The 21,956-nt window shown below is 53.3% G+C and overlaps 1 protein-coding gene across 5 annotated transcripts in view; it reads right to left on the bottom strand.

Annotated features, from left to right (window-relative positions):
* The window catches only part of RNF220 (ring finger protein 220), a 214,916-nt gene that overhangs the window by 4,296 nt on the left and 188,664 nt on the right, over positions 1-21,956 (bottom strand). For 3 of the 5 annotated variants that reach the window (XM_033113441.1, XM_033113444.1, XM_033113446.1), the window contains 8 exons: positions 19,139-19,240; positions 14,183-14,225; positions 10,949-11,070; positions 10,457-10,589; positions 2,514-2,610; positions 2,235-2,321; positions 2,043-2,098; positions 1,831-1,909 (listed from right to left, as the gene is read on the bottom strand). In XM_033113441.1, the coding sequence (XP_032969332.1) occupies positions 1,831-1,909; positions 2,043-2,098; positions 2,235-2,321; positions 2,514-2,610; positions 10,457-10,589; positions 10,949-11,070; positions 14,183-14,225; positions 19,139-19,240 (719 nt within the window). Of the gene's footprint in view, positions 1-1,830; positions 1,910-2,042; positions 2,099-2,234; positions 2,322-2,513; positions 2,611-10,456; positions 10,590-10,948; positions 11,071-14,182; positions 14,226-14,358; positions 14,592-19,138; positions 19,241-21,956 lie in introns of those variants that run through there. The other 2 variants (XM_033113445.1, XM_033113447.1) reach the window with 2 other exon arrangements.

Raw genomic sequence — 21,956 nt, 5'->3', positions numbered from 1 at the left:
GCATTTTGCCCAATGCTGTGTGTACCATCCCCATCTGGATTGCTATTAATTCCTGACAAGGAGACAAGAATGGGTAGCTGTGCTCCCTTCCTCTCCAAGGACCAGACTGGGCATCTCCCTGGTCCGATGGCCTTATTTCAAAGATGGGGAAACTTAAGGCCTGGAGCCGGAGGCAGCCTATCCCACAGCAGAAAACGAATGAGCTAGAGGTAAAAAGGCAAAAAGGATGGGGCCAGGAGAGAAGGAAGCCATTTCTCACTCCATGTCCAAAAGCTCAAAGGCCACCTCTAACACTCCAGAGTCCAGCCTATCCTGGATTTGCTCAGCACATACCTGGCCTCTACTCATCGCTCTGGTGACCTATTCAGTCTCCGGTCACTGACCCAGGTTGGTTGTGAGCTATTCCTGAGTGCCCCTAGGGCACAGGGTAGTGAATTTCCTGGAAGGCATGCTTTCCCCCTTCCCTGGGTTGTGAAACAGATCTAGGGCGGGAAACCATATTGTGTACAAGGAAGAGAGACGTCATGGGGACTCTTGGTGGACTCAGACCCACTGGAGCTCTCTGCATGTGACTGAGCCAGTCCCCAACTTGTGCCAGCATCCCGTCTACTGGCACCTGTGCTCACACAGGTGGGACAGAAATCTCGACTTCCCCCAGCCTTGGGTGGGCAGTACCCTCATGGATGGCCACTGGCTCTGGCCCCCACCTCACCCTCAGGCGCCATCCCTGATTAATGATCTTGTCTTTCTGATTTATGAGCAGCCCCTGCAGACGAGGGTGGGTGCCCCTTACGGCCCCGCCTGCCCCGCTCAGCTGGAGTTGGAGAGAATTATTAAATAAACATCCATACGTCATTCCTCCCCCCCCTACACAAGCTGGTTGCGCCGAACCCGTGCGGCCGCTCCGGCGCTGACACGGAGCAGCTGCGGTGATTCATGGGCAGCCGGGCCCTGCGCCTCGGCCCATACATCATGCCAGCAGCACTCGCAGCCCCGGCCGAGATAAACTGATCAACCACAACGGGCTGGAATGAATTTATGACAACACAAAATGGAGGGAAACAAATGGGAGGTGACCCTGGGCCACCGACCCGGCCCTGCACCGGCCTGCAATCCACTCTCCTGGCAGGAGGCAAGATGGAACACTGGTCTTGGAATGAAGAGGCTGCCTTTTAACCCTAGGCAACCTAGCCTCCAGTGGAGGGAGGGGTAGGTGTGGAGAGTTAAGAAATGGCCAACAGCAGCAGCTCCAGGCACCCAAACTGGACAATGCCACCTCCTGGGGCTAGAAGTGGCCTTGCTTGGGCTTCTGGAAAGGCAGTAAGGTGCCCAGCTGATTTCAAGTCCTTGCGGCTCCTGGGTATCCAGGACAGGGGCTGCCCAGCCCTGGTGAAGTGCTAAGGGATTCCCTTTCCTCCTTCCAGAGAACCCAGGCCAAAATTCCAACCAGAAGTGATGAGACCCAATGCTGCCTAAAACCCACTGCAAGCGCCACCCGGGACAAGAAAAATGAAACCAATTTAGCTCCCGATTAAGAAACAGAAACTAGAGATGAATCAAGTGTGCCGGCTGGGCTGGGCGGCCATACATCACATCCCCCGGGTGGAGGCCGCCGTAGCGGGCAGCAGGCAGGCAGGCTGACTGCTCCTCCCTCACCGAGGCTCCCAGGGCCGTGGCCCAGTGATCAATTCACAGTCAAGTGTAGCATCAGCTGGGCCCCACTGCCGGCTCTGTGCCCAGGGCTGCAGGACTAAGGGAGGGCAGGGAGCCCTGGTAGCCCACCCCTTCCCACTGAACTGCTGTCCCAGGGGCCCCCTTCTGGTCACTCACTTCTCAATGTCACTATTCTTGCAGGTTTTCTGCATGGCCTCTTGCTTGCTGCTCTCCCCGTTGCTGGTAGATGGCATCTCTGTTGGGATAGAGAGGCAACTCATACTCTGGTCTGTCTGGGCAGCACAGGTGAGGGTTGGGCCCGAGTCAGTCACCACCACCCGAGGAATGTCCCCTCTGTCCCATTACTCCTAACTGAGGTCAGGACTTACCGTCACTGGCCCATTTAGAGAACTCAGGAGTGATGCGTGTGCTGGGAGGGCCACCACTAGAGGAAAGGAAGGAGAAATGACAAAGTGAGTCCTGCAGGCAGGCGCGAAGACTGAGAGTGGGTACCGGGTTGACCTCTGCCTCAGGGCTTCCTATCCCTCTGTCCCACCCTCCCAGCCTGTGCCCACACTTGCTTTAGGACTGCGCCCCGGAGTGCCTCTCTCTCCTTGGCTTCTCCAGGCTCCTCGCCTGTGCAGGGGATGACGTCAGCCTCCGTGTATCTGGCATGGTAGTCAAGGACAATGGATCCTAGCTTGCAGTAGGTCCTGAGGGGTGAATCTTGGCCAACACTGAGACACTGAGCCCAGGGTGGTGATGTGGTGAGCATGAGCACTGGAGGTGCTGAGTCCTGTGCTCACTGCCTCTGCCTTGCCCCACCAGCGCCCCCTGGCCCCACAGGGCCCCAAGGATACTGCGGCTTCCCGTACTCCAGAGTGTCATCCCCATCCACGTCCAGGTCAGCGTCACTGTCCGGGTTCTCTCGGCCGCTGCACATGACGAAGCCAGAGCCTGTGGGAAGCAGGATGTAAGGCGGACTGGGCCCAACAAGACTAAGCCAAGGGTGCCTTCTGTGGCCTCTAGTGAGGGGTCAAGTTTTGGGCCAGACAGAAACTCGAACACTGTGGTTCACTGACGCGGACATTTCAGTCCTTTCCACTCTGCACACCTCATCCTTTGTCACTGCTTGCGGCTTCAAGTGGTCTCATGAACGAGCCCATTCAGGTCCTCAGGAGATACCCAGTCTAGGCCTGCTATGCACCTGGTCTAGGAAGGGCAGGAAGAGGACCGAGAAATGTAGGTCTGTAAGATCACCCGACCCAGGACCTCAGCATTCTCTCTGTCCCATGCGCCAGCCCGACAAGTCCATCAGAGGGAAGAGCAGACTAGCTAAGGCCAGTCAGAGCCATACAGTGGGACCCCCAACCAACGTCCTGATTTTGGCTGCCAGGTCCTTGCCAGCAAAAACACCAGGCAGCTGTTCAAATATTTGGTGTCTGAAGCGCCTGACATTAATTATTCATGTCTACCTCGCTCAGCCCAGATTCCTGGACAAATGCGGTTATAAAGGGATTAGGAAGGGACAGACGAGAGGACAGGCATGCACACCTGCTTCTCAAAGCAGTCAATGATGGCAACCAGGCTGGATGGAGGCAGGGCCAGGCAGGCGGTGACCCCACCAAGGTGCATTTGGCCCAGCTACAGGCAGACTCTGGGCCAATGGGGAAGGAGAGCTACTGAAGCTACACTAGGTCCACCTGCTTGCCATGTGGTCTGAGCCCCGGGACCACCCTTTCTGATAGCCCAGGGCCAAGGGCCACAAAGCTGATCCTCCCCACCCCGGCCTGCTCCCAGTTGTCTCGGACCACTTCTCACTAGCCAGCACAGCAGCCCTGCCAAGACAGAAACAGATGAAAGTGATGGCGTCTGTGGTGAGTGGGACCAGCAAGGAAATCCTTAAAGAGGTCAGGAAGAAGTTTAGAATTCTGCCTGATGACCTCAGAAATTTCTTGCCCTTTCTTTCCACTCTCAGGTTCTTATACTCTCATCAGGGTAACAGTCTTGTAATGGGTCCTCAAGCCTCTTGCTTATCATATAGTTCTGACCCTTCTTTACCCTGCCCCCAAACTGATTATGGCTTCCCACTGTGTATACAGTCCAGCCCAGCTCCTCAGCCAGACCCATTAGGATCTGGATTTATCTACTTCTCTACCTTCACTTTCATTCCTCACTTCACACCATAAGCCCTATGCATATGGACAAGCTACTTCACCTTAAACATAACTGGATGTCCTGCTCTTAAGACCTTTGCTCTTGCTATTCAGTCCATCTGGAATATCCCCATCTTTCAAGCCCATTTCAAGTGTTTCCTTCCTGACCCTTCTCCCTTCTATGCCTCGGGTCCCTCATCTCACAAAGGTCCCACTCATCCCAGAGGTAAGCAGCATCAGAGACAGACAGACTAGGCGCTGCTAAGCTCCCCGCTCCCTGACAGTCCTCATTTGCCCTCCACACGGAGGCACAACAAACTCGAGGCAGCAGGCAGGTCAGCAGCAGGGCCATTAAGCTGAGAAAACCCCGAGTAACAGCTCTGTCTCCTAGTCACGGCCAGGTGTCCTGACAAGCAATTCCCGCCTTGTGGGTGAGTGGCACCTCTATAAACCCTCTGACAGTTTGGGAGACAAACTCCGCCATCAATCAGAATGTAGCTATCAGGTTCACTTACAGCAGGTGCCCCCCGAGCCCTGCCAACCCCGCCCCTCTCCCCCCAAGTCTGTGCAGCTCAGCAGTCAGCCTCACAGCCTCAGCTCAGCCAGCCCTGCCCAGCCCTGCTTGTGGGAATCAGAGAGCCCCTGGCAAAACAGAAAATGGGGCATTCCAAAGCCCCAGCTTCTCCACACTCAAAGCAACCGTGCAGCCTCAAGTCCTTTCTTCTGTAGCCGTACTGCCTGTGAGGCTTGCAGCAGGACTCGTACTCGTGGACCACAGCTACTGAGGTTCCCTCAATCCTACGTGTTTTCTCTTGTCCCCATGTCTCCATATCTCCTATTCTCTCTGTCTGGAACCTTGTCCCTCTTGGTCCACACACCAAATACCTGCTCATTCTGCCAAGTCTGGCTGGCTCAACCATGCCTTCTACTACTAACCACAGTGCCTACACATAGTAGGTGCTCTATAAATACTTCCTGAATGAACTCCCACCTCAGCAACATTCTTTCAATCTTTCCTGAGCTCATCCTCTGCCTGGCTTGACATCGAGGACACAGAGTTTCCAGATCTGATCCCTGCCCTCGAGGTGCTGACTACACGTAAGACTTCCCCAGGTATTTCTACATTGGTGCCCCTTCCAGCAGAGTGGGCCAGGCCCACAACAGGTACCATACAATACACCCAAGCACTAATGGCTAAATACTGTTCTCTTAGCCGTGCTAGAAGGCAGGCCAAGGCCTGAGCAGCTGGTGGCCTGGAGAAACCGCTCAAGGCACAATCTTCCCTACTGGCCCCAGCCAGTCTCCTGCTCCTCCGCCCAGTCAGGCAAGACAGCACGAAACACCTTGTTTACCAAGGAAAAGCCTCTTTGGTCTGAGCAGTTGACTCTGACCCTGGCCCCATCCCCCAGTGGACAGATGTTGGGAACCTCTCTACCCCCCAGGTGTTCAGAACAGGCTGCCGCCGCCAATTTCCCTCTTATGCTGCCCCAGCTCCAGCCTCCTTCCCAGCACGTTAAACTTTATTTTCTTAATGAAATGTCACTTGCTGACTTCTGGCAGAATCATAATAAAAAGAAACGGCCATAAAGCCGTTTTATGCAGACAGCGCCCCCGCCTGCTTACCACCCCCTCCGGCTTTGAGAGGAAGGCTCCACAATCATTTTATGTTCTCAGCTGCTGGAACATCCCAAGCCAGTACTCAGAGGCAAGATGGCACAGAGAGCTCCCTTCCAAGCCTCTGGCTCCTGTTCCATCCAGCTCCAGGGATAATAGGCAAGCTGCCACTCCTGCTGCTGCTGCTGCTATCCAGGGAAGGGACTCAGCCCAGGACCTCCAAGATGACCCAGAGCACCCTTTGGTCATCAAGGAGGCCCCCTTGCTGTGGCTCAGCCCCACCTTAATGTGGTACAAAGGGCTGGGCTGCTGCCCATGGGGCAAAATAAGCCTGGTGGTCAGTGATGCTCAGCAGAGTGGGTCCTAGTCCTGGGAAGGTGTGCAGTGCGAAAAATCCCTTCCCTCCAAGTGAATACTTAGCAAGGGGGGAGAGGGTTAAGTGCAGAAATGAAAGCAAGTCTAAATTTTATAAAAAATGACCCCTCTCCCATAAACGCATTTCTTCCTGGGTCATTGAGAAGAAAAAGGGAAAAAAAAAATCAGTGTTAATTTAATCAATTGATCAGATAATCGATTGAGAAACTGGAGATGCCCGTTTACTGGGGGCTGTAACGTCCTGGAACCTGAAACCACAAAAAAGGAGCCATTGATTTCTTCACCTACTGCTCCCAACAAAACCAAAGCCTAGGGAGAAAGGAAAGTCTTGGGGCCCTCCAGAAGTCTGTGTTCCAAAGGGGGTAGGGGTGGGGGCACAGCGGGGCGCAGGGGTAGCAGCTTCCGGAGAGTTTTACACTGGAATTAGTTACAGATGCAGTTACGGTGTCTTGTGTAAACGCCATCGATTGGGGAGCTGACAGTCTGGGGAGCTGCGATGCGGGACAATCAATCGGCCTGCAGTGTCACCTGCCATCTCGCTGAACAGTTGACAATGCAATTATCCAGTGTGGAGGCAGGGAGTTGGCGTGTGTCAAACGCACTTAGCCACTTTCCGGGCCTCCTCGATAACGCGTTTCACTGCCTCACGTCAGGAGAGACACGGAGAGACAGACGCCGTTTAAAACCATTGATACTTGCTCCTTCTGCCTGCACTCCCTCTGTCCCCGCTTAACAATTGTGTTCCAAAAGGCGATTAAATCCCGTCAGTTGCTACAGGGGACAGAAGGTGCCCTGCTCCTTGCCACCTCTCCAACCCCTCCCACCAGGCAACAGTTGTGACTGAATGTGGTTAGGAGTTCGAAGGCAGCAGCTCTAACCCTCTCCATTCCAAGACGGCCTCCAGCAGTTGGCTGTGCCGGCACCTGTTATTGACTAGACCAGGCAGCAGGGCTGCTTTGGGGGACAATTTTAGCACCTGGGCTCCCATCTTTTGGGAACCAACATGCCAAAGGGGCAGCAGCTAGGGCAAGGCCTATTTCTCTGTGCCCTTGGACTCACGATACCTCCCACCCCCGTGACCCATGATCTGGCACTGAAGTTTCCTCTCGCTACAAAGGTCTGTGCGTAAGCTGCCCTGCCTGTCCTCGCCATGATCCCTCATCCAGCCTACTTGAACCAGCCTAAATCGAAGACAGGAACTTCAGATGCAGTTCCTAGGCCAGGATCTGGGTAGGGGAGGCCCTGCACAGCTGGTTCTCTTACTACTCTCCCTCTCCCTCCCCTCCACCTGTTTGATTCACAGGGGCTCAATCCTGGATTCTAGCAACGCATTTCCCTTCGGGGTTCAAAGATACAGTGGCGGCACCTTCCATTTCCATGCAGCCTCCTGGGGAATCGCTCCATCTCACCACTCGTGTCTACCACATCACTGTCACCTTATCTGAAACCCACCATTGCCATGTCCGCTCTCCAGACTGTCCATTTCAGAAGAGCTCCAGGCTCCTCAAAACCAGCAGGTTGAACGTTCAGTGGCAGCCAACACAGGGGAGGGATGAAAGCTCTCCACCTTACGTCTCTTCTCCAGGACCCAGGAGATGGAGACAGGAAGTAAGGAAAGCTGTGTGGCTCATTCCCCACGTACGCCCTTTGACTATACGTAGCAGCAGGTTTGTCGCCAGGGCTGTACACTTAGCTTTTCCCTGTGGCCTGGTGCCCTGCCCAGGGCTGGCGTGGTGCCCCAGAGGAGCATCTTTTTCTCTTAACTGCTGAGCTCTTTTAGGAGGGTGTTGGTGGAGCACTGGGCAATGTGTGCTGCCCCGATGCACCTGTAACTCTGGGTGGGGAGAAACAGCAGTAGCAGGTTAGCAAACCGAAGGTTCTGAGAGCACAATCAACTGCTGAGGCGCACAGCCCACAATTTCTCCTAGAATTGGGGGGGGGGGGGCCAGTGTTTCCTAGACACCGAAAGTTTCTTCCAACTTACTCTCTTGAAATTTCTATTTCCTTCAGTTTCTTAAAGATGTATTTCCAGCTGGACCTTGGTGCTTATGTGTTCTGTCTGGTTCTTCACTTTGTCCTAAAATCCCAATTCCCAGCACGCCCGGACCTGAGCTACTCAGGCTTGCCATCCCATCTACTACCCAGCTACTTGGAGTAGCCACACGTCCCATCTCCAAGGCCTGCTTCCCTCAGCCAAGCGTCTCCACCACAACTCTTGCTTGTCCCTTGGCTCCATAGCCGAGTACATTCCAGGTGACCACTGTGCTCCATCAGACCAGCTCCCAGTGGGCCCAGGATGAGGATGACGAAGGGGCCCTGGTCTGGGAGGAGGGGTAGGGGATGATCGGATACAGGAACTTATCTGCAATTCTTCAATTCTTTCCTATCTAACAAGGACCGCAATCTCTGTTCTGTCAGCATGCACAGTGCAGCTAAAAGGGCCTCACCGCTCGCCTGCTCATCCTGCCTCTGCTCCCTCTCTCTGAAGTCGGCTGGGCAGCTTCTTCAGCTGGCGTTATCACTCCCTCTAACCGGTCTTGGCAGGCAATCTAATTCCTCCTGAAAAGGTCACCGCCATTTTAACTGCCTTTCAATCACATTAAGCACGCGCTGCCCGGCTTGCGGCCCGGCCCGCCCGGCGGGCGATCAATGCACTGCACTGACACCAGCCCGCCTGGTGGGGCCACACCCAGCCCCCCGAGTTGGGGCCTATCAGTCCTGGCCAGGGAGGCAGACTGACAGATGGCCCGCTTCTGCAGACGGTTCTGGGGGCAGAGGCAGTCAGCATCACCAGGGCTTCCTTTGATAGTCCCTCCTCCATTGAGGAGCCTCAGCCTCCTCCGCTCCACTGTGCCCGCTCTCTGCCTCGTGGCCCCCGCTGATCTCGCTGTAAAACAGCCTTTCAAGTCTGCCTGTCTTTTGACTGCACTAAGCTGTTTAAGAGGCGGCAGCAGCTTCTATCAGGAAAGCTGGAGCAATTCTCTGCAGATAAAGGCACCTCCGGCCCCGTTCCCTCTTCAAGTCTCACTCTCATTCTCGCTCTCCAAATCGCTCAAAGAAAAGCCCCCTTTGAACTCCCATCAGGAATTCTTGAAAGGAACAACCTCACAGTGTAAACACTCAGGGAAAACTGACACCCGCCCGGGGCCTAAGAGCCCCTCACCCCGGCTCTGCAAGTGCATCCCAGTGCAGGGAAAATACTTTGTCAAATCAGCAGGCCCTATACAGCTTTATCCCCCTTAAGCCCCAAAGCCATCACGTCCAGTTCTGTGCCAAGAAACCTGACTAAGAAGTTGCCACAGCAATGGAAGATCTGAGTATCTGCAGTAGCCGACAGAGTGGACCAGAGCAGCGTCCTGGAGCTGACCCTGCACAGGCTGTCACCATACCTGTGTATCCCATTCATGGGATCCTGGGCTTTGCTGCTCGTCCTCCCGGGGCCTCAGACCTCTCAAACTCTAGGACAGGAGCAGAGTGAAATGCCCAAAGAACATTCCCCCAGCTCAGTGCTTAGGCCTGGAAACCAGTTTGGTCTGATTAACCTTCCTGGTTTATACTTTGGCTTGTCCCCAAACACTGGGTAATAAGAGAGAAGCCCATTCGTGTAGCCAGTCTGAATTGGACAGCACTGTGGAGACCACCCCTCAGCACCAGGCCACGTAGCAGGACCCCAAAGAGGCAGAGATCCTCTTCCCAGCTGCTGTGCGATTCCCCAGGGACCAGACACAGCAGTACTCCCAAGGGTGATGCCCAGAGAACTGGAGGCAGATGGGAAGCAGATTGGCTCACTTAATGACCACAAGCTGCAGTGCCAGCTGTGCTTGTGCACAGAAAGAGAGAAGAGCTAGAGGACAGGAGGCAGATAGCTCCACCTTCCCCTGCCCAAGGCAGGGGAGTTGGACAGGAGGACACTGGCCCTGGGCTATCTGACCTGGTGTGGGCGGGGGACTTCTACTGAGCCAAGCTATATCCCTCCAAGGAGTTGGGAGGGCAGTGGAGCTGGGCAGGACCCTGCAGACCTGGAGACAGCCCAAAGGAAGCAGGGAGCAGCTGGGTCCAGGTCCCTCTTGCTTCAGGGTAGAGGGCACCCAGGGAGAAGGGATGGGATCAGAGCTAAAATTAGATTCACCAATGAAGCTCCTGGGAGGTCAAATTTTGCCATAACTCACTCTCTCCTCTGCAACTGATTTCTCTGACATGGGGCTGAGGAGGAGGACGAAGAAAAGCCAATGTGTTTGCCTGGAAGCCCTCGGGGCCCCCAGTGCTGGAGGTGTACAGCAGGTTGCTGGATTCTCATTTATCAGCCTTAAGAGGGATGGAGTGATAAATGCATAACCGTCCCTTTAATATTTTATGCAGGTGCTAACGCGGCTTGGCTGTCACCTTCAATGCATCACCCGAGGCTGAGAGCCCCCCCCCCCCCCCCGTCACTCCTAGCTTGCAGTCTCACAATTCCATTTCCCCACCCAAATACATCCATTTTAATATGCACATCACAGGCAGGCAGCATGGTCACAAAGGAGCCCCGCCAGCAGCAGTTCCCACGTGGTGGAATGGATGACAGGCCACCAGCCCTGGCCTCTTGGCTCCCAACAGATGGACACCCAGCAGAGGCCTGGCCACCAGAGTGCCACTGCCTGTGTGTCAGCTGCGTATACCTCGGAAGCCACCTTCCAGGAGAGTGGTGGCCCGTATCCGCTTCTGCCCGCACCACTCATACTCCTCAAAGCGGGTGCTGTTCTCATGCTCGATGTCCACGGCCTCGTCCTCAGCCATGCAGGAGCCTTCCCTCTGTGAAGAGCAGAGCAGGATCATGCGGGTCCCAGGCTGTCCCTACCTGCCCCCAGGGCCTGCAAGGAAGGCTCAGCCCTGGCCCCCGGCTGTGGTGTGCCAGATGGTCCCCCAGCTCTAGGGCTCCCAGGAAGTAAACCATTCTAGAGGTCAAAGACCTGGGCCTCTTCCCAATGATTTTCCAATGGAGCCCCACAGAAGGAGTGGGAGAGTGACAGCAGAGGGCAAAGAACAGAGAGGAAGAAGCTGCTGAGACCACACGAAGACCCCAAGAGCCCACAGAACTGGAGGCAGTCAGCAGCTACTCGTGACAAGGGAAGGGGAGACGGAGGGGAGGTAGGTGGTGACGGCCCCTCTACCTTAGAAAGGCAGTGCTCCACATGCCTACTCATCTCCTGCTCCGATCCTGCCAGGGGGCGGCTGCACAGGGGACATACCTGCCCTTCATCTTGCTTCCTCCGTTTCATTTTCCCAATCCGAGCTGCATGGAGAAACCGAAAACAAAGCACAGAACAGGCAGACGGTCACTGCAGCTCCCAGGGTCCCAGTGGAGCTGACACATCCTGACCTCCTGCGAGCCATTAGCCCTTTTGTTCAGTGCCTGATCCGGCCCTCATTAGGCAGCACCTTCTGCTCCTTTGGGGACTGGGCCTTGCCAGGAGCACCTGGGGAGGAGACTGGAGCTAGGCCAGCCAAGTGCCTACTCTTTGGCCAGTGCGTTCAAGCTTAACCCATACCTCCCGACCTGCAGGACGCAAGGAGTCCAATGAGCAGACACTCCATATTGCTAGGTTATCTCCCTAGAAGGCCAAGACCATGGGCTCTTTCGGTGTCAAGAAATACAACTTTAGAGAACATTTCTTGGCTAGAACCCAAGGTCCCTCCAGGGGCCTGATGTGACCTGTTACTCACTCATCAGTTAATATCCCTTTTGTTCCTGGGCCAAGAGCCCTTAGTGTCCTACCCAGAATCATCACAGGAAGAATTTTACTCATGTCCACTGGTCCCACTTTACAGAAGAGGAGACCGAGGCCCAAAGCTACAGAGAGTCTGAGTCAGACAGTCCCTTGCGAGGGCAGCCCTTATTGTGCCTACCCAAACCTGTTCCATCAGTTCTAATCAATGCAGAGGGGCTGGCTGTCAGGCCCCTGAGGCAGAGGGCTGCCTGCCATGCTGTCCCGCAGGGGGCTCAATTCCAAAGTGCACACTGCAAGCCCACAAAACTGCTAATTAATGCTGAGAGATGCAATCATTTCTAATTAGTTCACTAATCCCTCTCTGCAGCCCTCCTGTCACTGAAGCAGGAAGGGGTCAAAACAAGGGACTCTTCCCTGAGGCCCCTCCCTGGATGTAATAGCAGAAGTAGAGGTAGCTACCCTGAGATCAGATGGATGGGGGTGGAGAGGGGAGGCGGCCAAGGAGGGAATGGTTTCCCACTGCAGGGCTTGGAAGAACTTTCTCGTGGACACTGACCTTGGTGGGAATGCTGTGTGTGTGTGTGTGTGTGTGAGAGGTGACACTGGTAAGAGTGACACATTGCAATTTTGAGCTTCAACAATGTTAGGCTCAGGGCCAAATACCTTACACAAGGTAGCTCATTTAATTCTATGTACTGAAGCTAGGTTGCATTATTTGTTTTCACAGATGATGAAACTCAAGGCTCAGAGAGATCAAGGCATGTGTTCAAGCAGCTAAAAAGTGCCAAAGGCAGGCAGGAAACCAGGCCTGACTCCACAGCCTAGAATGCTCTCCTGTCCCAAGAATCTCCCTGACTGATCAGCATCACCAAAGACTGGTCCCGTGACTGTGCTAAGGCAACAAGAATATGCGCGAGGGCCCCAGCTTCTCCCTGTTGCGGGCCTGAGGCAGGGAGCTACTCCAACTCTAAAACAAGAGTAGCCCTAAAAAGACCCAAATCAACAGGAAAGCTACTATTCCATCAGGACTGAGCATGGAGTTTGAGAAACCTTGGTCTGTAGCCTGGCCCGTCTCTTTAATTTCCTGTGCTCTCCCTATTGGAGATGTGATTACGTTCTGGTGCCCCACTTGCTTTGGTGGACAAATCTAGATTCCTTCACCTTGACAGCCCGAATTAACCCTTGGAGTCTCAGGCTCCTGCCACCTTGACACTCGAGAGCCAGGGCTGGGCTGGAGAGGGAATGGCAGGTATCAGAAAGGCACTGAGCAGGGACCCTGAGAGTGCCAGAAACCTGTATGAGCAGTGTGCAAATACAAAGATACCTGACCTACCCTGCCGAGAGCCCAAGGGAGTGCCTCCCTCATAAGAAGGGGGCTATGACAGACACCGAGGACGGAATAAAGTAATAAATCTCTCAGGATTGCCAAAGAGGGCATGATACTGGATGCTCTCCTTGCCCAGGCCACCCAGGCCACAAGATCCCTTGTAGTCCCAGGAAAGCACCCCCATGGATTAAACATCACCTGGAAATTCTCAGGTAAACAAGGCAAGTTTGGTTATTTTCTCGCCAAAATAACCAAAGTGTGGTAGGGAAAGTTTTACTCCCTATTGAGAGGCTACCCATGAGTAGGTAAAGTCAAAGGATTTTCCATGGAGGTAGCATGGCATGGTTGGAGAAGTCCAGGCCTCGGAGGCAAACAAACTTCAGTTTAAATCATGGCTCAGTTACACGTGTAATTTTAAACAAATCCCTGTCACCTCTCCCAACCTCAGTTTCCTTATCTACAAAATGTGTGTTAACACTTTCTTCTCAGAGGTGTTACGAAAATAACGCTTAACATGGTGCTGGCCCATGATGAAGCTCTCCCTTTCCCAGAATGGGGCTCAGCCTGGCAGGAGAAACCAAGTGGCAGGAGTTGTGGATCTTGAATATCCGTGGCCTCATTCATTCACCAGCTGGCCCAAAGACCCTAAGCCCCATACCGTCAACCCCCACACATACCACACCCCAGTCAGCACAAAAAGCTAGGATCATTCAATTGTGTTCAGCAAACAGGAATGCTCCAGAGGTTTGAATCCAAAGGAGGGGGTGGGGGTGGGGCCGCCAAGTAGGGCATACACAGTCCGCTTTCAGAGAAGGCCTCTAAGAGCTGTCGAGCCCACGCTGATCACCTTTGTGAAATGTGGGCCGACTGATAACTCAAAGAACCCTGGGATGAGTTAGTTCCTGTTGCCGTGGGAACTCCAGATCTCACTGCATTGTCAAGTCTCAGCAGAGAGGCTGTATTCACACTACTGGGCACTGATTAAAAACTGGAAGAAAAACATTCTCAGCGCCTTGCCGGCTTGTACAGTGAGGTCCCAGCAGTTTGCAAATTCAAAGCTGAGCTCCCGAGTGAAATTGTGCAGTTTATTCCTCATTCTCTGGCACTTACTGCCCCCCAGGGTTCAAGGCCTTTAGAGAGGCTTGGACAAGAGCTGGGAACCACAACCTCCACGAGACAGTCGGGGAAACTGAGGGCGGCCGCCTTGCTTAGCACATACTCAGGCGCTGTGACTGTGAGAAGCCAATGGGCCCTAATGTCGATGAGACCCAGGCAAGCCAGGAGCTGCAGGCAGCGAGGGAGGGAGGAGGCCGGGGGTGGGGCGGAGGGAGGGGCCGGGCAAGACTCACCATTCAGTCGGGTCTGCCGGTTGGCTCGCACTCGCAGGAAGGTCTGGGGGAAGATCCCGGGCAGATGCAAAAAAAGAGAAGATAGCGTCAGCCACGGCCTGGAATCCTGGCCCCCGCCCCAGCAGCGACCCTGGTCCAGGCCTGCCCCGCCCCAAACAGCCCGTAAACAAACCTACTTCCTCCCTCCCGCCGGCCCCCCTGCTCCGCCGGCCGCTCCGGGCCCTCGGCATAGCCGCCGGGGGCTCCTCTAACGGGACCCCGTGGCCGGCGCGCGGTGCCGCCCCAGCCCCCGCTTTCGGCGCTCCGGGCCCCGCGGCCGCCCAGCCGGCGAGGGCGGCGATGCGGGCGGATTCCCCCCGGCTGCCCGGCGGCGGCGGCACTTCAGCTCCCAGCGGCGGCGGCGGCCATGTTGGCCTTGATCACGTGACCCGCCGTCGCGCGACGGGGTGAAAGTTCAAGATGGGGGGGCGGACCGAGATAGGGAAACAGCTGCTCGCACTCTGGTGGCAACAGGCTGGGGCGGCCCTGGGGTCCCTCCCACCGCTCGCAAAACCTACGCGCCCCAGTTAGCGGCTGCAAGATCCTCCCATCCCGTTCCCCGCCCCCTCCCACCGCGGGGCTCCTTCCGCCCAGAGCCCCGGCCGGGTCTCCCGCCTGTCGTGCGACTGTCATTGGGCAGCCAGGTTGCTGGTCCTTTGCGTAGGAGGCGTCGGAATTCCCGATGGTGGAATCCCCCGCACTTCTCAACTGTCCCGCCGCCTAGCCCTTCAGCAGTCTCGTTATTACAGGATTCCCAGCATTTCAGCTGTGTGCTGGACATTGCTTGGAGCTCCCATGCGGCTAACGTGGAACTCGATATCCCCCAAACAGGCGCCTCCTTCCTGGGTTCTAGTTCATAAGAGGATACCACTGTCCACTCAGGTGTGCTTACACTGGAAACTGGAGAGTGGTGCTTGACCCCACCCTTCTTCCTTCCTCACACTCAATCCTTCTCTAGATCTCAGCGAGCCTACCTTTAAAGGGCGCTTAAATCTTCTCATCTCCATCTCTGTGTATCTCCTACTCAACCTTCCAAGCCTGACCGAAAAATATCTTTCCCTCCTGTTAGAGTATTTCCATGTCTACTTTCATTATAGTTCATACAAATTCTTATCAGTGCACTGACTACCCCAGAGTTGGGGCCCTGTGTGAGTCATGTGGGTGAACTGAAGCCCAGCACAGAGCTTGGCACAGGCAAGACATGCCTGAGTGTTTCTTCAGTGGCTACACCTGCCCTATTTCCCTGAAAATAAGACCTAGCCGGACCATCAGCTCTAATGCGTCTTTTGGAGCAAAAATTAATGTAAGACCTGGTTTTATTTTACTATAATACAAGACCAGGTCTTAATATAACATTATAATACAATACAATACAATATAATATATAACCGGGTCTTATATTAATTTTTTGGGGAAACACGGTATCTTGCATGTAACTTCTCCAGTTAATAATCTTATGAACGCTCTAAATTTGCAGCTGTCTCCCATCTGGCCTTCTGGTGTCCAGTTTCTTTTCCTGTAAACTAACCTCCACGCTACACACAATGTGTTATCTTTGTATTGTTCAAAATTGACCCTGTCTCCCCACCTTCTTTAAATTCTTCAGTGGTTTTCCAGCTAGATGATCTGCAACACGGCATACAGTCCTTCTCTGACCTGCTCTGTCTACTTTTGCAGTCTCTTCTTCCAGCCACCCGCTCTCTCCCTTTGCCCTCCTGATACGGCAGAGCTACCTCTAGTTCTCTGAGCACTTCATGCTCTGGACTCTGGGCTTACGTTATCCTCCATGTCCCCATATCCCCTGCTTGGTTGACTGTTGTTCATCCTTCAGGGCTCCAGGAAGGCTTCACTGTCCCTCAAGATTGGGTTAGTTGCCTCTTCTGAGTTTTCACAGACCCAGGCTTCCCTCTGATCTTGTAGATTTTGATTGTTTACGTATCTGCCCCTTCTTCTTGGGAGGTCATCTCTATCTAGTCACCCAGCACAGGGTTTAGCATGCAGGAGATATCAGTGGGAAGAGGAGGGGGACGTATATGGGAAGCCCATGAGCCCAGTGCAGGACTGAGAAACATTCCAGGATTCAAGGCCAGGCAGACTCAAGTTCAAATTCTGACTCTGTTGCTCAGCATACCTGTGTTCTTAGAAAAGTCACTTCCTCTCACTAGGCCTGTTTCTTTAGCAATAATTGGGGGCAATGAATCCTAACTTGCACAGCTGCTATGAAGGTAAAGTGAAGTAATGGTTAAGACGTTAGGTACTCCAGCAGGGGCTAAATAAGTGGGAATCCAAACCAGAAACAAATACCCCTAATTTCAATGCCTAATTCAATGATTTTTTTAAAAATCCAACATAATTGAGGAACGACTACACGCCAGGCATTATGTAAAGATCAGGGGGTGGGATACCCATCTAGTCCCGCGGGTATTTTCCAGCTTCACTTCCTACCAATTCTCCTTGTGTTTTATAGTCTAACAAAACTGAACTGCTAACAAAACCAAATACATCATTCTGGGTTATACCTTTATGCCCTTTGCACACAGTTTTGCCTTGATCTAGAATACCCTTTATTCCTTGTCCACCAAAGTGAACGCCTACTCATCGTCTGAAACCCTGTTCGGTGAAACTTGCTCTGATTTTTTCCTCCTTCCACTGTGCTATCTCAGAAACTTATTTATACCCTCGTCATAGCACTTAAAACACTAGGCTATAATTATCTATTTGTAAATCTAACTCTTTAAAGGCAAGGACACTGGGCCGAGCAGGAGTGAGTACTAGATAAATGTTTGAGTAAAGGAAGGGAGTAAAGAAGGATAAGACAAGTCCTTGCCTTGGAGGGGCTCTAAGTCTAGTGGAAGAGTCAGGCCCATTGTGATACATTAAATGTGGCCACAATTCTTTGCAGCTTCTCCTATCAAGAGCTACATCTCATCCCTTGATTTTGGGTTAGCTTTGTGACTTGCTTTGCCAAGTGATGTGTGATTTCCAGAATCTAAGCCTCCAGATGTCTTGCAGCTTTGTCTTTCGTCCTCTTGGTGGGACACCACCCTGAGACCGCCAAGTAAGGAAGCCAATCTACTGGAGGATGAGAGGCTATGTGGAAGAGAACCAAGGCTCCCAATCTCCCAGACGTGTGGTGAGGCCATTTTGGATTTTCCAGCCCAACCAATCCTCTAGCTGAATGAGCTGCATAAGTGAGGAAAAGCCTAGTCAACCAAATGAACTATGAGACATAATAAATTGTGTTAAGCCATTAAGTTTTGGGATGGTTTGTTATACACCAATAGATAACGGAAATATACTTAAAGGGGTGATCACAATATAAGATCATAAGGGCAATAATAGAGACACAAAGGGGTCATGAGAAGAGAGAGCTAATCCAGAAAGTCGTCTTGGAGCTGATGGGATCTGGGCAGATTGTTGAAGGAAAAATAGAAATTTGATGACATGGGGTAAAATAGTCCTGTTAGAAGAAACCACATGTATAAATGCAGAAGCAAGAAAGGAATGGCACAGCCAGGGAGTGGTTAGCATTAATTCGGTGACATAGCCCATAGGATCGATGGAGGGCAGTATTAGGAATGGAAGCTGGGAATACAGGTTGAATCTAAATCACGGAAGGCCGTGGTGCCATGCCTTGGTATGCCATGGCCATGCCTATGCCTGACAGTTCCTCTTTTCCTAGTTCATCAGATGCTGAATGCTGTGACTGAAGTACATAGAAAAGATGGGCCCCTGAAGGCAGGGCTCTGTCTCTGCCTTTGAAGGAAACTCTTTGGGATAGAGCCTTGTCTCCCTCCCTGTGAGATCAGAATTCCCTAGGGTTAGGTTATTTCTCCATCTCAAACCAGGGTTGTTTGGGTGAGGGCAATGTCTCCCCGGTGCTGGCTGACTACCTCTCTCAAACCGGGGTTCATGAGAGCCGGGATCCCTCCCCAGGGCTGGCACTTTGAGTCTCATACAAAGGCATCCAATAGAGGAGGTGCCAGCCCACACTGGCACTCCCCTCTCCAAGCTCTGCGCCCTGATTCCAGGCTGTGTCAGCTGGGAGGAAAGGGTGCCCAGAGGGAACATGACTAATTTCTACAAAGGTTTCATGTGTGCCAGCAGTGACCCTGCCTCTCTACCCCAGATTATAAGTCCCTGTCACCTTGTCTTTCTGCATCAGATCAGGGCTTCTGAGTCAGGGCTGTTTTTCCCTTTTCACACTGGGGCTCCCTGAGAAGGCCTGTTGCCATTTAGACAAATGTTCCTGGGAGCAGGGCCCTGTTTTCCTCCATCTGACTGGGGTTTTCAAAGGCAGGGCTCTGTCTCTCCTCAAAGAGAGACGTTTCTGGGGGAAGTTCTTTCTCCTCCTTGCCACAAAAAAAGGTCCACATAGAGATAGGATATTACCCTGAGGCCCCCTTCCTGCTATGATGTTTTAGGATTGTGTGATTATTCCCTTCCACATTTGCCCAAGGCACTCGCAGCCAATGTGTGCCTCTCTCTCTCTCTCTCTCTCTCTCTCTCTCTCTCTCTCTCTCTCTCTTTCTCTCTCTCTCTGCCTGATACCAAGTTTTGGCAGATTGAATGGTTCTTTGCTCAGGGGATCGTGGTTTTGAAGTATGAAATCTTCAGGTGATCTGGGTCTATGTCTCTGGGTCCCTCATGAAACCAAACCTTGTAGGACACCTCCTGATGGGATGGGAGGCTTCAGAGGTGCTTAGAGCCCACCAGAGCCCCAGTGACCTTGGCATCGCTCCCCAAAATCCATCTATTTAAGACACATTCTCTGACACCTGTGCCTTCTGGGTTCAGTCAGGGGCGCTAGACAGAGGGAACCAAACAGTTCAGGCCCCTGCTCTTGCCTCCTGAGGAGGGAGGAATTCGCACCACTCAGGCGCGCTCACTTCTCATGCCCGGGCCACCCCTCCTCACCTGGTATCTGTCTGAGTGGTGCAGGTCATCCGTGGCAGATGAGTGTGGAGACGCGGTCGGAGACTCTCCTTCCCTCTTGATGGAAGCAGACAACAGGAGTGACTAGAAGAAAAAGGACATGTGGCCTCAGGCTGAATGAGTCCTATAGTCAGTCCCCTAGAGTTTCCAGTCCTATGGCGCATTTGGGAGACAGGCAGAGAGAAGGAGGGTGGATGGACAGAGGGACCACTCTTGAGATTCTAAGGGCACAAGGTCAGGTCCTGGGAGTGTGGTTGTGGGAGAGGATCATTTGATTCTTGGGACGGGTAGTGACCCGCTGAGAGGGCTCACACCTCCTAGACCCCAGATAATCTCTGCCCCAGTGGAGCGGACTCCCAGCCCACTCCCAGTGGGCAGAGATGATACATGCTGTGTTCTTCCTTTGGGAGCAGAGACTCAGGGAAACCCCTGAAGGCTTGGGGGTAAAGCCACATACCAGACACCCTACCCTGCCTGTCCCTAACACAGGCGGATGGCAGCCCCTGCTATAGAGACAGTAAATTAAATAGTATGTATGAGTTTCCTGTGTGCAGCTAGGGATGTACGCTGGGCCCATTTATCCCTGTGCTGTGGCGATGACCCTAGTAAAAACCCTAGCAAAACTAATCCCCCCGTGTCAATCCTACATGGCCTCTTCTACATACGCCTGCAGTTTAGATTAATAAACTGTCTGCTTTAAATTGTGTGCAAGCACCACAATTCTAAATACCACATGGCACATTGAGTCTGCTCTTGCTGGCTCTTGCCAAGGCCTGTTCAGCTGCAAACTGGGGGCCTAGAGGCCTGAAAGCAATCCATACTTCCTCCCCCCACCTTCTCCAGCCTGCGCAGCTCTGAGCCGGAAGCATACAATTCCCTAGGAGGCCTCCCCAGCCTAGAAAACCATGCCAAATCGCCAGTGACAGCCTAAAGAAAGCAATTTGGGAAAGATGGAGCGGCCATTTATCCTTCATCTCCGACGGAGCCGCAGGATGTGACCCGCATGCGGTGGCCATGCTGCACATCCTCAGGCAAGGGCCCTGGGAAGGGAGGGGCAGCTGCTAGTCTGGCACCGTTCCTGGACTGCGCGGGCCTTACCCCAAGGGCCGGAGGAGGGAAAGGCTGGGAAGGGCCTGGGGTAGGAGCCCCTTCTTCACTCACCCAGGCCCAGTGCGAGGCCTAGTGGGTGACTCGGCCCCCAGCTCAGAAAACAGGTGGGCTTTCAGGCAATGTCCTTCCCCTTCTCTGGTCCCAAGGAGGATACCGTGGAAGGGGAAACAATGTGGCCCTGCCCCCTCCATGAGAAAGCTCATGCTTGCGTGTTCTCTCTCTCTCTCTCTCTCTCTCTCTCTCTGTTTCTCTCTCTCTCTGTCTCTCTCTCTAGGTTAGAAGCCCTGAGAGGCCTCAGCATTACACCTAGGGCAAGCGGAATAAAAAAAGGTCACTGGCGCTTTTTAAACATGGACCAAAAAGCAGTAAAATGTGTTTGGAAAAAAAAATCCCGGCATTAAATCATGACTTTTTGCCTGGCTCTTCGCCTCATTAAAAGTGGCCTTTTGGAAGGTAAAATTATCATTGTAAGCGATAAGATCTTTAAGAAAATAATTCACGGCTTCTTCACCCTTTAATATGATAGCCGCCACCGGCTAATTTTTTTCTTAATGGCAACGAGGCCATCAATCTTGTCTAAGGCCCCCTCACCCTCTCCTCCTCCTCCCGCCCTCCTTCTCCCCATCCTCTCAGTCTCTTGCTTGAACCTTCTCCTTCGTGCCTGTTCCACCCATGACATGCTTCCCTAAAGCCTTGGTCAAGGCGGAGGACAGACTCTGAGATGGTCAGCTTCGGGGTGTGAGCACGTACCTGGAAGTGCTGGGCAGTGCCCCTTGCCCCTGGGTCTGGCTATCAATATGGCTGTGTGGGTCGTTGCAGGAATTTGCATGTTTCACATTCTGGGTGTGTCCTCCAACCTGGGTGTGTGAGTGTTCATTTGTGAACACGGGCCCTAGGTATGGATGGGAATTGCATCTGTTTGTCCTCAGAACACCAGCCTCCAGCCATGTTCAGGTGTCAGGGGTCAGTGGTGGTGGTGGCTGACCTCGTAGCCTGTCCATGAGCCACCTTCTGTAACCACAAGCACTGAATGCTGTGGACTGGGCCACGCTGGAGTGTGGCTGTGCCCCCCACCCCCCGCTATGACCCACAGCTGCCTGGCACACCCACCTTTTCTCTTCAGGGCTGGGAGAGCTTTGCTTCCTTGGCCAGAGCCTGCACCGAGCCAAGCCTGGCCTAGGTTCCCTGTCTCTCCTCTGTACAGCTTGCTGTGTGTTGGGTGAAATCCTGAATGAAGGTGCAAAGTCCACTCCTACTCTTTTTAAAGGACTGCAGGGGAGTTGGGCCAACCCCTGGAGCTAATATTGTCACTCTGGTCCCTTTTCCCAAAACTGCCCTCCCAGAGGTCACCAATGCCTTTAAGGTTTCTAAATACAATGGCCTCCTTCTCCAGACTTTCTCTATTTGACTGCTGACCACCCCACACATTTTGGAACTTTTTTCCTTAGGAGTCTGGGATACCATACTCTTCTGTGCCCCTTTTAACTCATGACGGTTCCTCTTTTGCCCCTCTCCTGGCTCCTGTGCCTTATGTAGACTCCCCCAGTGCAGGAGTCCCCAGATTCTCTTCTTGGCTTTTGCTCTAATCTCTCCATACACTCTCCCTGACTGATTTCATCCATTTCCGAAGCTTCGACACTCACTCCTCAGTCCCTATAAAAAGGTCTAGGGATTCCTGCCTTTCCCAGTC

The sequence above is a fragment of the Rhinolophus ferrumequinum genome, chromosome 9 (assembly GCF_004115265.2).
Source record: "Rhinolophus ferrumequinum isolate MPI-CBG mRhiFer1 chromosome 9, mRhiFer1_v1.p, whole genome shotgun sequence".
NCBI lineage: Eukaryota > Metazoa > Chordata > Mammalia > Chiroptera > Rhinolophidae > Rhinolophus > Rhinolophus ferrumequinum.
The sequence above is the reverse complement of the archived record's forward strand: the minus strand, read 5'-3'. Positions and strand labels throughout refer to the sequence as shown.